Here is a 15,874-nt window from a genome sequence, read left to right on the forward strand (position 1 = left end):
TTACTACTAGTGATGGGTAGATGAAGCCTCATGAAGCCTTGAACCTTTCCAGCCAACTGGTTCGAGAAAAGGTTCATATCTTGAGGCTTCATGTGCTCACAAACCCCCTGCTGGTCCAAATTGTCATTGACTTTTGAGCTGTTTGTGAGGCCTCTTGGTGCATGGGAATAATCACTGCCAACAGAAATGAAAACACCTTAATTTGATTTAGTGTGGATTTTATTTATCTGTTGTTTTGATTAATATGTGGGTAATGCTAATAGCAGTGTATTAGTAATTATTAATAATAATAATATATAATAATCATTATTATTTACTTTACCAGCATCATTTCAGTCAATGATAAAATAAATCCAATAGGACTTGAGGTGTTTGTTAAAAATGTTACAGTGTTTTCAAAGCACGGGGCAGAGATGGGACATCAATTGTGCTTGTGACTTTATTGATTGCAGTTTAAAAACAACAATTTCTCCACTGTGCTTGGACTCAGTCGGTTTCTATTTTGGAGACAACCTCTCCAGCTTTCGAAAAAACTCGTTCGCATGGGACTGAGGAGGCAGGGGTGCACAAGTCGAACCATTTCCTCAACCACCGAGGCTTCGAACGTCATCAATGACGTCACTCGCCCTAAACAACACAAACGTCGATACGCGCTCCACCAAAGACTTCCGGGATTTCTCGACACACGCTCCGAAGCATCGGCACGATCCGACCCATCACTAGTTACTAGCAGAGCCTCTGGATGTGAAGCTTCATCGGCCAGATTAGACTTTGTGCTTCACACTTGTTTTCTGAATGTTTTGCCTCTGACTCATCTCCTACAAAGCTATCGGAGTTAGCTTAGCATGCTAGCTGTAAACAGACCGCGTTTTTGACGGAGTTCTTGTGGAGAAAACGTTTCTGTCAGTGTGTGGAGATGTCCAAAGGTGAAATGCTGAGAGTCTTGGTGAAGCAGCGAATAACTGCGGCTGCTGAAGAGATATTCGGGCTGTTTGAAAGAACGATAACAGAGTACGAGGAGGAACTGAGTCGGTCAAAAGAGGAGAACAAGCGACAACAGAAACTACTGGACGCTGTTTACAACCCTCAGCTTCGGCTACACAGAGCAGGTTGGTCCACTTTATTTCCCTTTCTCTCTCTGTTTACTCTCAGTTCACATACTGACCTCTGATCTGACCAACAATACGACCGGAGAGCGGCTTTATTCGGACCTTTACGGCAACAGCAGGCAGTTGAAATGTTGAAATGTTTGTGCCTTTATTTCGCTTCTTTTCTCACATTTCACTAACTATAAAAGTAAAGCACTTCTCGGACTGTTTATTGACTTTAACCAGGTATCACAATCATTACTGAACTGTTTGTTTCGTATTTTAAATTTAGCAGATACGAGATGCTTATTGTGTCATTGTTGATGAGATTGTAGTGGCACTTGAGGGAATCTGAAGTTGTTTTGAACTCGTTGTGGTGCCAGAAATGAGATCTTGCAAAAGGTTTGCTGTCCCTAAATGCTTTCTATTTCCGTGGGTGATCAGCTGTGCAGGTGACGTCACAACAAACAAACAAACACACACACACACACACACACACACACACACACACACACACACACACACACACACACACACACACTATTACACGTGAAAATTGGCTACAACAGAGATAACACCTAAGAAAAAGAGTTGGCTTCTTTGCTGTATGTTTTAGTCAGCATAGTTGTTAGTGTACATCTTTACATGGAACCCATTAAACAGATAAAGCAATTATTATTCAATTTAAGATTGCAATTTTGGTGTGTTTGTATCAACCATATTGGGGTAGGCGTACACCCCATTTGCATACAGTTTAATTTGTGTTTCAATGTCTCCTGCAGATGTCCAGCAGCTGTTGGTACATAAAGAAGAAATTCCCTCTGAGCAGCAGGACTGGAGCTCCAGTCTGGACCAGAAGGACCCAGAGCCCCCACAAATTAAAGAGGAACAACAAAAGGATCTCTGGATCAAACAGGAGGGAGAGCAGCTTGCAGAGCTGGAGGAGGCTGATTTCACCAAGTTCTCCTTCACTCCTGTCCCTGCCCCTGAGCCCTCACAGCTTCATCAAATTGAACAGATGAAAACAGAAGCTGATGGAGAGGACTGTGGAGGACCAGAACCAGCCGGGAACTTGGATCCAGATTCACATTTACAACCAGATGCTGAAGACAGGTCTGGAGACTCTTCTGAACCTGAGACTGATGACAGCGGTGATTGGATAGAGAGCAGAGATTCCCAGTCAGGTTTAAAATCTTTGAAAACTGTTGACATTCCTAATAGAACTGATGAGAAAGCATTCAGCTGCTCAATGTGTGAGAAAAGATTTGCCAAGAAGACACAGCTGACGACACACATAAGATGTCATACTGGAGAGAAACCTTACAGCTGCTCAGTGTGTAGTAAAAGTTTCACTGTAAGCGGAAACCTGGTGAGACACATGAGAATCCACACAGGAGAGAAACCTTACAGCTGCTCAGTGTGTAGTAAAGGTTTCACTGTACGTGGAAACCGGGAGATACACATGAGAATCCACACAGGAGAGAAACCTTTCAGCTGCTCAGTGTGTAGTAAAGGTTTCACTGTACGTGGAAACCGGGAGATACACATGAGAATCCACACAGGAGAGAAACCTTTCAGCTGCTCAGTGTGTAGTAAAAGTTTCACTGTAAGCGTAGCCCTGGTGAGACACATGAGAATCCACACAGGAGAGAAACCTTACAGCTGCTCAGTGTGTAGTAAAGGTTTCACTGAAAGAGGAAACCTGGAGAAACACATGAGAATCCACACAGGAGAGAAACCTTACAGCTGCTCAGTGTGTGGTAAAGGTTTCACTGAAAGAGGAAACCGGGAGATACACATGAGAATCCACACAGGAGAGAAACCCTTCAGCTGCTCAGTGTGTGGTAAAAGTTTTGTGCACAAATGGAGTCATAAGATTCACATGAAGACTCATACAGGACAGAAACCCTTCAGTTGTTCATTGAACACATGAAAACACATGAAAAATCACACAGAGGAAATCTACCCAGGTTGGGCGTTCGTTACAAAAGATTTCTGCTGCATCAACAGAGAAAACAACATAAATGTGCTAGTCGTCAGTCATCAGAGCTTCATCATACTAAACAAAAAAAAAAACAGGGAAAAGAGAGCAAACCGGTATATTGCTGAACTCCACTGGGCAACTTTCATCGCTGTTCACTCACCTCTTTAACCTTTCCTTGAGGTTGGGGAGCATCCCTTATATATGAAAAACATACTACGTCACATGATGACTCATACAGGAGAGAAACCTTTCAATTGCTCAGTGTGTAGCAAAAGATTTATACGGAAGGCTGTTGCTGTCAGTCCTCACAGCTTTATTAAGGTCAAAATGTGAACAGAGAGTCCAGCCAAAACTACTTATCTTAAATGATCATCAGGTTTAATTACACGAAGACTACTTTTACAACTTTTTGATATGATGACATTGGCCTAAATTACAATAAAAGACCTAGCCTCTGTCTCCCTAACTTGCTGTTTTATTTTCTGTTCATGCCAGTGTGCCTCATTAATGTTTATACACAGACTTGTTCAAGGTTATAAAAGGGTTCAGGTGAATATGCTTTATGTCAGTAAGTCATTATTTTAAAGTTTTTGTGCCCATCAAACAAGTCACTCATATACCAGTTTTTTTAGGTGTTCTTGTAAACCAACCTTACTTTAAAGCAACATTTATTTGCTCATTAACATTATTGTGTTCATTCTTTTATGATTATTTAGTCTCATAATACTTTGTGTGATACTTCTTCAGGGATAATTCATTATTTGCGATTAAAATTGTTATTAGTGTTTATTGTGTTTTTATTGTGTTCTTTTTTTATGTGCTATTAGATAAGAGAAAATAATCCAGTCATGATAGAGGAGTTGGCCGAAAGAGACCTATTCGGATTCAGAGGAATCAGCTGCTTAGTTTGTGGGAAATGTTTTAAACAAAAGATTCACCAGACAGGCACATGCCCAAAAAATATATAGATTTTTTTAACAGTTGTGGCGGTAAACCTGCTGGTTTTGATGAAAGTTTTAGCAGCAATAAAACTGGAGCACTAGAGTCTTGAAACTTTCTTGATCTTTTAACGTGCCAGTTCGATTGTATGCATGCTGCTTTTTAAAAGCCAATAAAATAAGTTTCTTTGGATAATATACTTATCCAATTTAAGCATTTTTAACATGATACAATGAATTGATATATTGCATTTTAGGAATGTAGTTCAGAATACATACAGCACAAATTCCATCCAAAAAAAAAGTCACAAAGTATAACAGTAATCTCATACAAAATTAAAACATTTTTATTCAAAATTTGTGATTAAAAGAAAATGTCCGTTATACTAGGGGGGTTGGCATTCCCTAATTCCAATTTGCTACAGTAAAAAGGCATTAAATTAATGTCATGAACACATGAGGACCTGGTTTTCAAGGATGTAGTCGAGTTTGCTGATAACAATTTGATTTACTTATTTTATTGGCTTTCAAAAAGCAGCATGAATACAATCAAACTGGCATTTTGGAAGATTTTAGCGTCCCATAATTCCAAATTAGTACAGTAAAGAGGCATGGATTTCATATCATGAACACATGGGGACCTGGTCTTCAAGGATGTAGTGAAGTCTGCTGATAACAATTTGATTTACTCCTTTTATTGGCTTTTAAAAAGCAGCATGAATACAATTGAATGGCTACTTTGAAGTCATCCAGCTGCGCGATAAACGGGCTACCGTAAAGTGCAATGTAACTGCGCACAAACATTTAAAGTGGAGATGGCGTGACCGCAGTGGGTCACAGCAGTGAGGCAAACCAGGAAATGCCTTAAGCTGCATTCTACCAAAGATTCCAACAGGGGGCGCTGAAGAAGGTTGCAGAAGCTTTAGAGTCTTATCTATCTCAATACAAAATGAGTCAACTTCTTACTTGTTTTATTACCTCAGACAAAATTCTCATGACAACACTACGGTCTCAATCGCTAGTAAAAAATCTTCTTCAAGACAATATGATGTTAATTATGTAAATAATGGTCCAATTTAGAAGCACTATGTCCATTATTTATATACAGTCTATGCTGAGGACACTAATTGTTGAAGTTTTGGAACTTTATACATTATAATGTGCCAGACTTCTTCAATACTACCTGCAGTCTTTTCCTTCAAAGTCATGCTGTTGTAACAGGTGCAAAATGTGCCATGGCATTGTCTTGCTGAAATAAGCAAGGACATCCCTGTAAAAGATGTTGTCTGGACGGCATCATATGGTTTTTTCATCATTTGTGGTGCCTTCACAGCTGTGCAAGTTACCCATGATGCCATATGCCACAAATACTTTCAATTTCTCTTAGTTTACAATTGAGTGAATATCAAAAAAGATAAGCAGAGTATCGTATTCTGTTTTGTTTACATAGAATTCCAACTATTTATGAATAAGGGTTTTAGATGAGTCAGTAAAAAGGTTGATTGTTTAGGTACACTTGCTATACCATCATCTGTTATACCATCATCTGTCCGCTAGGTGGCGGTAATGCGACTGTACGTTGGTTTGCTAAACGCCAAAAAACTCAAAAAGAAGATGTTCCTCTTCAGCAGTCTGGTGCCTAACATGATTAGAAATCAATGCAGAGGTGTGGAGAAAGTGTGTTTGAGCGTCAACAGTGTTACTACTAGTGATGGGTAGATGAAGCCTCATGAAGCCTTGAACCTTTCCAGCCAACTGGTTCGAGAAAAGGTTCATATCTTGAGGCTTCATGTGCTCACAAACCCCCTGCTGGTCCAAATTGTCATTGACTTTTGAGCTGTTTGTGAGGCCTCTTGGTGCATGGGAATAATCACTGCCAACAGAAATGAAAACACCTTAATTTGATTTAGTGTGGATTTTATTTATCTGTTGTTTTGATTAATATGTGGGTAATGCTAATAGCAGTGTATTAGTAATTATTAATAATAATAATATATAATAATCATTATTATTTACTTTACCAGCATCATTTCAGTCAATGATAAAATAAATCCAATAGGACTTGAGGTGTTTGTTAAAAATGTTACAGTGTTTTCAAAGCACGGGGCAGAGATGGGACATCAATTGTGCTTGTGACTTTATTGATTGCAGTTTAAAAACAACAATTTCTCCACTGTGCTTGGACTCAGTCGGTTTCTATTTTGGAGACAACCTCTCCAGCTTTCGAAAAAACTCGTTCGCATGGGACTGAGGAGGCAGGGGTGCACAAGTCGAACCATTTCCTCAACCACCGAGGCTTCGAACGTCATCAATGACGTCACTCGCCCTAAACAACACAAACGTCGATACGCGCTCCACCAAAGACTTCCGGGATTTCTCGACACACGCTCCGAAGCATCGGCACGATCCGACCCATCACTAGTTACTAGCAGAGCCTCTGGATGTGAAGCTTCATCGGCCAGATTAGACTTTGTGCTTCACACTTGTTTTCTGAATGTTTTGCCTCTGACTCATCTCCTACAAAGCTATCGGAGTTAGCTTAGCATGCTAGCTGTAAACAGACCGCGTTTTTAACTGAGTTCTTGTGGAGAAAACGTTTCTGTCAGTGTGTGGAGATGTCCAAAGGTGAAATGCTGAGAGTCTTGGTGAAGCAGCGAATAACTGCGGCTGCTGAAGAGATATTCGGGCTGTTTGAAAGAACGATAACAGAGTACGAGGAGGAACTGAGTCGGTCAAAAGAGGAGAACAAGCGACAACAGAAACTACTGGACGCTGTTTACAACCCTCAGCTTCGGCTACACAGAGCAGGTTGGTCCACTTTATTTCCCTTTCTCTCTCTGTTTACTCTCAGTTCACATACTGACCTCTGATCTGACCAACAATACGACCGGAGAGCGGCTTTATTCGGACCTTTACGGCAACAGCAGGCAGTTGAAATGTTGAAATGTTTGTGCCTTTATTTCGCTTCTTTTCTCACATTTCACTAACTATAAAAGTAAAGCACTTCTCGGACTGTTTATTGACTTTAACCAGGTATCACAATCATTACTGAACTGTTTGTTTCGTATTTTAAATTTAGCAGATACGAGATGCTTATTGTGTCATTGTTGATGAGATTGTAGTGGCACTTGAGGGAATCTGAAGTTGTTTTGAACTCGTTGTGGTGCCAGAAATGAGATCTTGCAAAAGGTTTGCTGTCCCTAAATGCTTTCTATTTCCGTGGGTGATCAGCTGTGCAGGTGACGTCACAACAAACAAACACGCACACACACACACACACACACACACACACACACACACACACACTATTACATGTGCAAATTGGCTACAACAGAGATAACACCTAAGAAAAAGAGTTGGCTTCTTTGCTGTATGTTTTAGTCAGCATAGTTGTTAGTGTACATCTTTACATGGAACACATTAAACAGATAAAGCAATTATTATTCTACTTAAGATTGCAATTTTGGTGTGTTTGTATCAACCATATTGGGGTAGGCGTACACCCCATTTGCATACAGTTTAATTTGTGTTTCAATGTCTCCTGCAGATGTCCAGCAGCTGTTGGTACATAAAGAAGAAATTCCCTCTGAGCAGCAGGACTGGAGCTCCAGTCTGGACCAGAAGGACCCAGAGCCCCCACAAATTAAAGAGGAACAACAAAAGGATCTCTGGATCAAACAGGAGGGAGAGCAGCTTGCAGAGCTGGAGGAGGCTGATATCACCAAGTTCTCCTTCACTCCTGTCCCTGCCCCTGAGCCCTCACAGCTTCATCAAATTGAACAGATGAAAACAGAAGCTGATGGAGAGGACTGTGGAGGACCAGAACCAGCCAGGAACTTGGATCCAGATTCACATTCACAACCAGATGCTGAAGACAGGTCTGGAGACTCTTCTGAACCTGAGACTGATGACAGCGGTGATTGGATAGAGAGCAGAGATTCCCAGTCAGGTTTAAAATCTTTGAAAACTGTTGACATTCCTAATAGAACTGATGAGAAAGCATTCAGCTGCTCAATGTGTGAGAAAAGATTTGCCAAGAAGACACAGCTGACGACACACATAAGATGTCATACTGGAGAGAAACCTTACAGCTGCTCAGTGTGTAGTAAAAGTTTCACTGTAAGCGGAAACCTGGTGAGACACATGAGAATCCACACAGGAGAGAAACCTTACAGCTGCTCAGTGTGTGGTAAAGGTTTCACTGTACGTGGAAACCGGGAGATACACATGAGAATCCACACAGGAGAGAAACCTTTCAGCTGCTCAGTGTGTAGTAAAAGTTTCGCTGTAAGCGTAGCCCTGGTGAGACACATGAGAATCCACACAGGAGAGAAACCTTACAGCTGCTCGGTGTGTAGTAAAGGTTTCACTGAAAGAGGAAACCTGGAGAAACACATGAGAATCCACACAGGAGAGAAACCCTTCAGCTGCTCAGTGTGTGGTAAAGGTTTCACTGAAAGAGGGAACCGGGAGATACACATGAGAATCCACACAGGAGAGAAACCCTTCAGCTGCTCAGTGTGTGGTAAAAGTTTTGTGCACAAATGTAATCATAAGATTCACATGAAGACTCATACAGGACAGAAACCCTTCAGTTGTTCATTGAACACATGAAAACACATGAAAAATCACACAGAGGAAATCTACCCAGGTTGGGCATTCGTTAAAAAAAGATTTCTGCTGCATCAACAGAGAAAACAACATAAATGTGCTAGTCGTCAGTCCTCAGAGCTTCATCATACTAAACAAAAAAAAAAACAGGGAAAAGAGAGCAAACCGGTATATTGCTGAACTCCACTGGGCAACTTTCATCGCTGTTCACTCACCTCTTTAACCTTTCCTTGAGGTTGGGGAGCATCCCTTATCTATGAAAAACATACTACGTCACATGATGACTCATACAGGAGAGAAACCTTTCAATTGCTCAGTGTGTAGCAAAAGATTTATACGGAAGGCTGTTGCTGTCAGTCCTCACAGCTTTATTAAGGTCAAAATGTGAACAGAGAGTCCAGCCAAAACTACTTATCTTAAATGAGCATCAGTTTTAATTACACGAAGACTACTTTTACAACTTTTTGATATGATGACATCGGCCTAAATTACAATAAAAGACCTAGCCTCTGTCTCCCTAACTTGCTGTTTTATTTTTTGTTCATGCCAGTGTGCCTCATTAATGTTTATACACAGACTTGTGCAAGGTTATAAAAGGGTTCAGGTGAATATGCTTTATGTCAGTAAGTCATTATTTTAAAGTTTTTGTGCCCATCAAACAAGTCACTCATATACCAGTTTTTTTTAGGTGTTCTTGTAAACCAAACCTTACTTTAAAGCAACATTTATTTGCACATTAACATTATTGTGTTCATTCTTTTATGATTATTTAGTCTCATAATACTTTGTGTGATACTTGTTCAGGGATAATTCATTATTTGCGATTAAAATTGTTATTAGTGTTTATTGTGTTTTTATTGTGTTCTTTTTTCATGTGCTATTAGATAAGAGAAAATAATCCAGTCGTGATAGAGGAGTTGGCCGAAAGAGACCTATTCGGATTCAGAGGAATCAGCTGCTCAGTTTGTGGGAAATGTTTTAAACAAAAGATTCACCAGACAGGCACATGCCCAAAAAATATATAGATTTTTTTAACAGTTGTGGCGGTAAACCTGCTGGTTTTGATGAAAGTTTTAGCAGCAATAAAACTGGAGCACTAGAGTCTTGAAACATTTCTGGCAAAAGTAAAACACCAGAGTAAGAATGTCTTTTTTAAAAACATTTAATATAATTTGTTTTCCCGAGGATATAACTTAAATTATTATTATTTATTTATCTATTTATTTATTTGCACAGTTGGAATTACATAAAATAATAAAGATAACAAATAGTGTAAAGTGCAGGGAGAGGCAGAAAACTCAGATGGGCTTATTTAAAGCCTCCACCTAAAATGTCACAGTTATAAGAAAGTAATACATTGATAATAGAAAAAAACATATGTATAACATCAACAACAATTTGTAATGACAAAAACAAAAATAATACAAAAACAAAAATATGAACATGATATAAAAGCATATTTGTGTCTGAAAAAGAATGTAATCAGCAGTTAAATGGGCTTTTAGACATATTTTGAAACATTTTATGAAAATGGAGTTCTTTGCCAGATGGGAAAAGGTATTCCATAATTTAACAACAAATTGCATGGAAAGTCTTGGAGGATGAAGATCTAAAGATTGACGCGTTGGATAGGAGTGAACCTGAGAATTACATTTAAAATAAGTCTTAAAGGGCTCTGGAAAGTTTTCATGATCTTTTAACGTGTCAGTTCGATTGTATGCATGCTGCTTTTTAAAAGCCAATAAAATAAGTTTCTTTGGATAATATACTTGTCCAATTTAAGCACTTTTAACATGATACAATGAATTGATATATTGCATTTTAGGAATGTAGTTCAGAAAACATACAGCACAAATTCCATCCAAAAAAAAGTCACAAAGTATAACAGTAATCTCATACAAAATCTAAACATTTTTATTTAAAATTTGTGATTAAAAAAAAAAAAATGTCCGTTATACTAGGGGGGTTGGCATTCCCTAATTCCAATTTGGTACAGTAAAAAGGCATTCAATTAATGTCATGAAGACATGAGGACCTGGTTTTCAAGGATGTAGTGAAGTCTGCTGATAACAATTTGATTTACTTATTTTATTGGCTTTCAAAAAGCAGCATGAATACAATCAAACTGGCATTTTGGAAGATTTTAGCGTCCCATAATTCCAAATTAGTACAGTAAAGAGGCATGGATTTCATATCATGAACCCATGGGGACCTGGTCTTCAAGGATGTAGTGAAGTCTGCTGATAACAATTTGATTTACTCCTTTTATTGGCTTTTAAAAAGCAGCATGAATACAATTGAATGGCTACTTTGAAGTCATCCAGCTGCGCGATAAACGGGCTACCGTAAAGTGCAATGTAACTGCGCACAAACATTTAAAGTGGAGATGGCGTGACCGCAGTGGGTCACAGCAGTGAGGCAAACCAGGAAATGCCTTAAGCTGCATTCTACCAAAGATTCCAACAGGGGGCGCTGAAGAAGGTTGCAGAAGCTTTAGAGTCTTATCTATCTCAATACAAAATGAGTCAACTTCTTACTTGTTTTATTACCTCAGACAAAATTCTCATGACAACACTATTGGTCTCAATCGCTAGTAAAAAATCTTCTTCAAGACAATATGATGTTAATTATGTAAATAATGGTCCAATTTAGAAGCACTATGTCCATTATTTATATACAGTCTATGCTGAGGACACTAATTGTTGAAGTTTTGGAACGGAACATATTTATTTAATTTCTTGCTTAATCTATGACTTAAATTGCTCAACAGTCAGTGATCTACAGGTTTCGTATTTTGCGCTTTATAATGTGCCACACTTCTTCAATACTACCTGCAGTCTTTTCCTTCAAAGTCATGCTGTTGTAACAGGTGCAAAATGTGCCATGGCATTGTCTTGCTGAAATAAGCAAGGACATCCCTGTAAAAGATGTTGTCTGGACGGCATCATATGTTTTTTTCAGCATTTGTGGTGCCTTCACAGCTGTGCAAGTTACCCATGATGCCATATGCCACAAATACTTTCAATTTCTCTTAGTTTACAATTGAGTGAATATCAAAAATGATAAGCAGAGTATCGTATTCTGTTTTGTTTACATAGAAATCCAACTATTTATGAATAAGGGTTTTAGATGAGTTAGTAAAAAGGTTGATTGTTTAGGTACACTTGCTATACCATCATCTGTTATACCATCATCTGTCCGCTAGGTGGCGGTAATGCGACTGTACGTTGGTTTGCTAAACGCCAAAAAACTCTTAAAGACGATGTTCCTCTTCAGCAGTCTGGTGCCTAACATGATTAGAAATCAATGCAGAGGTGTTGAGAAAGTGTGTTTGAGTGTCAACAGTGTTACTACTAGTGATGGGTAGATGAAGCCTCATGAAGCCTTGAACCTTTCCAGCCAACTGGTTAGAGAAAAGGTTCATATCTTGAGGCTTCATGTGCTCACAAACCCCCTGCTGGTCCAAATTGTCATTGACCTTTGAGCTGTTTGTGAGGCCTCTTGGTGCATGGGAATAATCACTGCCAACAGAAATGAAAACACCTTAATTTGATTTAGTGTGGATTTTATTTATCTGTTGTTTTGATTAATATGTGGGTAATGCTAATAGCAGTGTATTAGTAATTATTAATAATAATATATAATAATCATTATTATTTACTTTACCAGCATCATTTCAGTCAATGATAAAATAAATCCAATAGGACTTGAGGTGTTTGTTAAAAATGTTACAGTGTTTTCAAAGCACGGGGCAGAGATGGGACATCAATTGTGCTTGTGACTTTATTGATTGCAGTTTAAAAACAACAATTTCTCCACTGTGCTTGGACTCAGTCGGTTTCTATTTTGGAGACAACCTCTCCAGCTTTCGAAAAAACTCGTTCGCATGGGACTGAGGAGGCAGGGGTGCACAAGTCGAACCATTTCCTCAACCACCGAGGCTTCGAACGTCATCAATGACGTCACTCGCCCTAAACAACACAAACGTCGATACGCGCTCCACCAAAGACTTCCGGGATTTCTCGACACACGCTCCGAAGCATCGGCACGATCCGACCCATCACTAGTTACTAGCAGAGCCTCTGGATGTGAAGCTTCATCGGCCAGATTAGACTTTGTGCTTCACACTTGTTTTCTGAATGTTTTGCCTCTGACTCATCTCCTACAAAGCTATCGGAGTTAGCTTAGCATGCTAGCTGTAAACAGACCGCGTTTTTGACGGAGTTCTTGTGGAGAAAACGTTTCTGTCAGTGTGTGGAGATGTCCAAAGGTGAAATGCTGAGAGTCTTGGTGAAGCAGCGAATAACTGCGGCTGCTGAAGAGATATTCGGGCTGTTTGAAAGAACGATAACAGAGTACGAGGAGGAACTGAGTCGGTCAAAAGAGGAGAACAAGCGACAACAGAAACTACTGGACGCTGTTTACAACCCTCAGCTTCGGCTACACAGAGCAGGTTGGTCCACTTTATTTCCCTTTCTCTCTCTGTTTACTCTCAGTTCACATACTGACCTCTGATCTGACCAACAATACGACCGGAGAGCGGCTTTATTCGGACCTTTACGGCAACAGCAGGCAGTTGAAATGTTGAAATGTTTGTGCCTTTATTTCGCTTCTTTTCTCACATTTCACTAACTATAAAAGTAAAGCACTTCTCGGACTGTTTATTGACTTTAACCAGGTATCACAATCATTACTGAACTGTTTGTTTCGTATTTTAAATTTAGCAGATACGAGATGCTTATTGTGTCATTGTTGATGAGATTGTAGTGGCACTTGAGGGAATCTGAAGTTGTTTTGAACTCGTTGTGGTGCCAGAAATGAGATCTTGCAAAAGGTTTGCTGTCCCTAAATGCTTTCTATTTCCGTGGGTGATCAGCTGTGCAGGTGACGTCACAACAAACAAACACACACACACACACACACACACACACACACACACACACACACACACTATTACATGTGCAAATTGGCTACAACAGAGATAACACCTAAGAAAAAGAGTTGGCTTCTTTGCTGTATGTTTTAGTCAGCATAGTTGTTAGTGTACATCTTTACATGGAACACATTAAACAGATAAAGCAATTATTATTCTACTTAAGATTGTAATTTTGGTGTGTTTGTATCAACCATATTGGGGTAGATGTACACCCCATTTGCATACAGTTTAATTTGTGTTTCAATGTCTCCTGCAGATGTCCAGCAGCTGTTGGTACATAAAGAAGAAATTCCCTCTGAGCAGCAGGACTGGAGCTCCAGTCTGGACCAGAAGGACCCAGAGCCCCCACAAATTAAAGAGGAACAACAAAAGGATCTCTGGATCAAACAGGAGGGAGAGCAGCTTGCAGAGCTGGAGGAGGCTGATTTCACCAAGTTCTCCTTCACTCCTGTCCCTGCCCCTGAGCCCTCACAGCTTCATCAAATTGAACAGATGAAAACAGAAGCTGATGGAGAGGACTGTGGAGGACCAGAACAAGCCGGGAACTTGGATCCAGATTCACATTTACAACCAGATGCTGAAGACAGGTCTGGAGACTCTTCTGAACCTGAGACTGATGACAGCGGTGATTGGATAGAGAGCAGAGATTCCCAGTCAGGTTTAAAATCTTTGAAAACTGTTGACATTCCTAATAGAACTGATGAGAAAGCATTCAGCTGCTCAATGTGTGAGAAAAGATTTGCCAAGAAGACATATCTGACGAGACACATAAGATGTCATACTGGAGAGAAACCTTACAGCTGCTCAGTGTGTGGTAAAGGTTTCACTGTACGTGGAAACCGGGAGATGCACATGAGAAACCACACAGGAGAGAAACCTTTCAACTGCTCAGTGTGTAGTAAAGGTTTCAATGGAAGAGGAGACCTGGAGAAACACATGAGAATCCACACAGGAGAGAAACCTTTCAGCTGCTCAGTGTGTGGTAAAGTTTTCACTGAAAGAGGACACCTGGAGAGACACATGAGAATCCACACAGGAGAGAAACCTTTCAGCTGCTCAGTGTGTGGTAAAGTTTTCACTGAAAGAGGAAACCGGGAGATGCACATGAGAAACCACACAGGAGAGAAACCTTTCAGCTGCTCAGTGTGTAGTAAAGGTTTCAATGGAAGAGGAGCCCTGGAGAGACACATGAGAATCCACACAGGAGAGAAACCTTTCAGCTGCTCAGTGTGTGGTAAAGGTTTCACTGAAAGAGGAAACCTGGAGAGACACATGAAAATCCACACAGGAGAGAAACCTTTCAGCTGCTCAGTGTGTGGTAAAGGTTTCACTGAAAGAGCAAACCTGGAGAGACACATGAGAAGCCAAACAGGAGAGAAACCCTTCAGCTGCTCAGTGTGTGGTAAAAGTTTTGTGCACAAATGTAATCATAAGATTCACATGAAGACTCATACAGGACAGAAACCCTTCAGTTGTTCATTGAACGCATGAAAACACATGAAAAATCACACAGAGGAAATCTACCCAGGTTGGGCGTTCGTTAAAAAAAGATTTCTGCTGCATCAACAGAGAAAACAACATAAATGTGCTAGTCGTCAGTCCTCAGAGCTTCATCATACTAAACAAAAACAAAAAAACAGGGAAAAGAGAGCAAACCGGTATATTGCTGAACTCCACTGGGCAACTTTAATCGCTATTCAAGCAACATTTATTTGCACATTAACATTATTGTGTTCATTCTTTTATGATTATTTAGTCTCATAATACTTTGTGTGATACTTGTTCAGGGATAATTCATTATTTGCGATTAAAATTGTTATTAGTGTTTATTGTGTTTTTATTGTGTTCTTTTTTTATGTGCTATTAGATAAGAGAAAATAATCCAGTCATGATAGAGGAGTTGGCCGATAGAGACCTATTCGGATTCAGAGGAATCAGCTGCTCAGTTTGTGGGAAATGTTTTAAACAAAAGATTCACCAGACAGGCACATGGCCAAAAAATATATAGATTTTTTTAACAGTTGTGGCGGTAAACCTGCTGGTTTTGATGAAAGTTTTAGCAGCAATAAAACTGGAGCACTAGAGTCTTGAAACATTTCTGGAAAAAGTAAAACACCAGAGTAAGAATGTCTTTTTTTAAAACATTTAATATAATTTGTTTTCCCAAGGATATAGCTTAAATTATTATTATTTAGAGGCAGAAAACTCAGATGGGCTTATTTAAAGCCTCCACCTAAAATGTCACAGTTATAAGAAAGTAATAAATTGATAATAGAAAAAAACACATGTATAACATCAACAACAATTTGTAATGACA

At 39.5% G+C, this 15,874-nt stretch overlaps 1 protein-coding gene across 1 annotated transcript; it reads left to right on the plus strand.

The window, feature by feature from the left end:
- Window positions 1-346: 346 nt before the first annotated feature.
- Window positions 347-15,364, plus strand: LOC131982789 (zinc finger protein 227-like). Its single transcript, XM_059347389.1, has 5 exons — window positions 347-1,109; window positions 1,871-2,970; window positions 8,070-8,604; window positions 12,892-13,074; window positions 13,814-15,364. Exons 1-5 carry the CDS (start codon window positions 917-919, stop codon window positions 15,046-15,048), a joined length of 3,246 nt encoding a protein of 1,081 aa, XP_059203372.1. The 5' UTR covers window positions 347-916; the 3' UTR covers window positions 15,049-15,364.
- Window positions 15,365-15,874: the final 510 nt, after the last annotated feature.

This window comes from Centropristis striata, chromosome 13 (assembly GCF_030273125.1).
Source record: "Centropristis striata isolate RG_2023a ecotype Rhode Island chromosome 13, C.striata_1.0, whole genome shotgun sequence".
NCBI lineage: Eukaryota > Metazoa > Chordata > Actinopteri > Perciformes > Serranidae > Centropristis > Centropristis striata.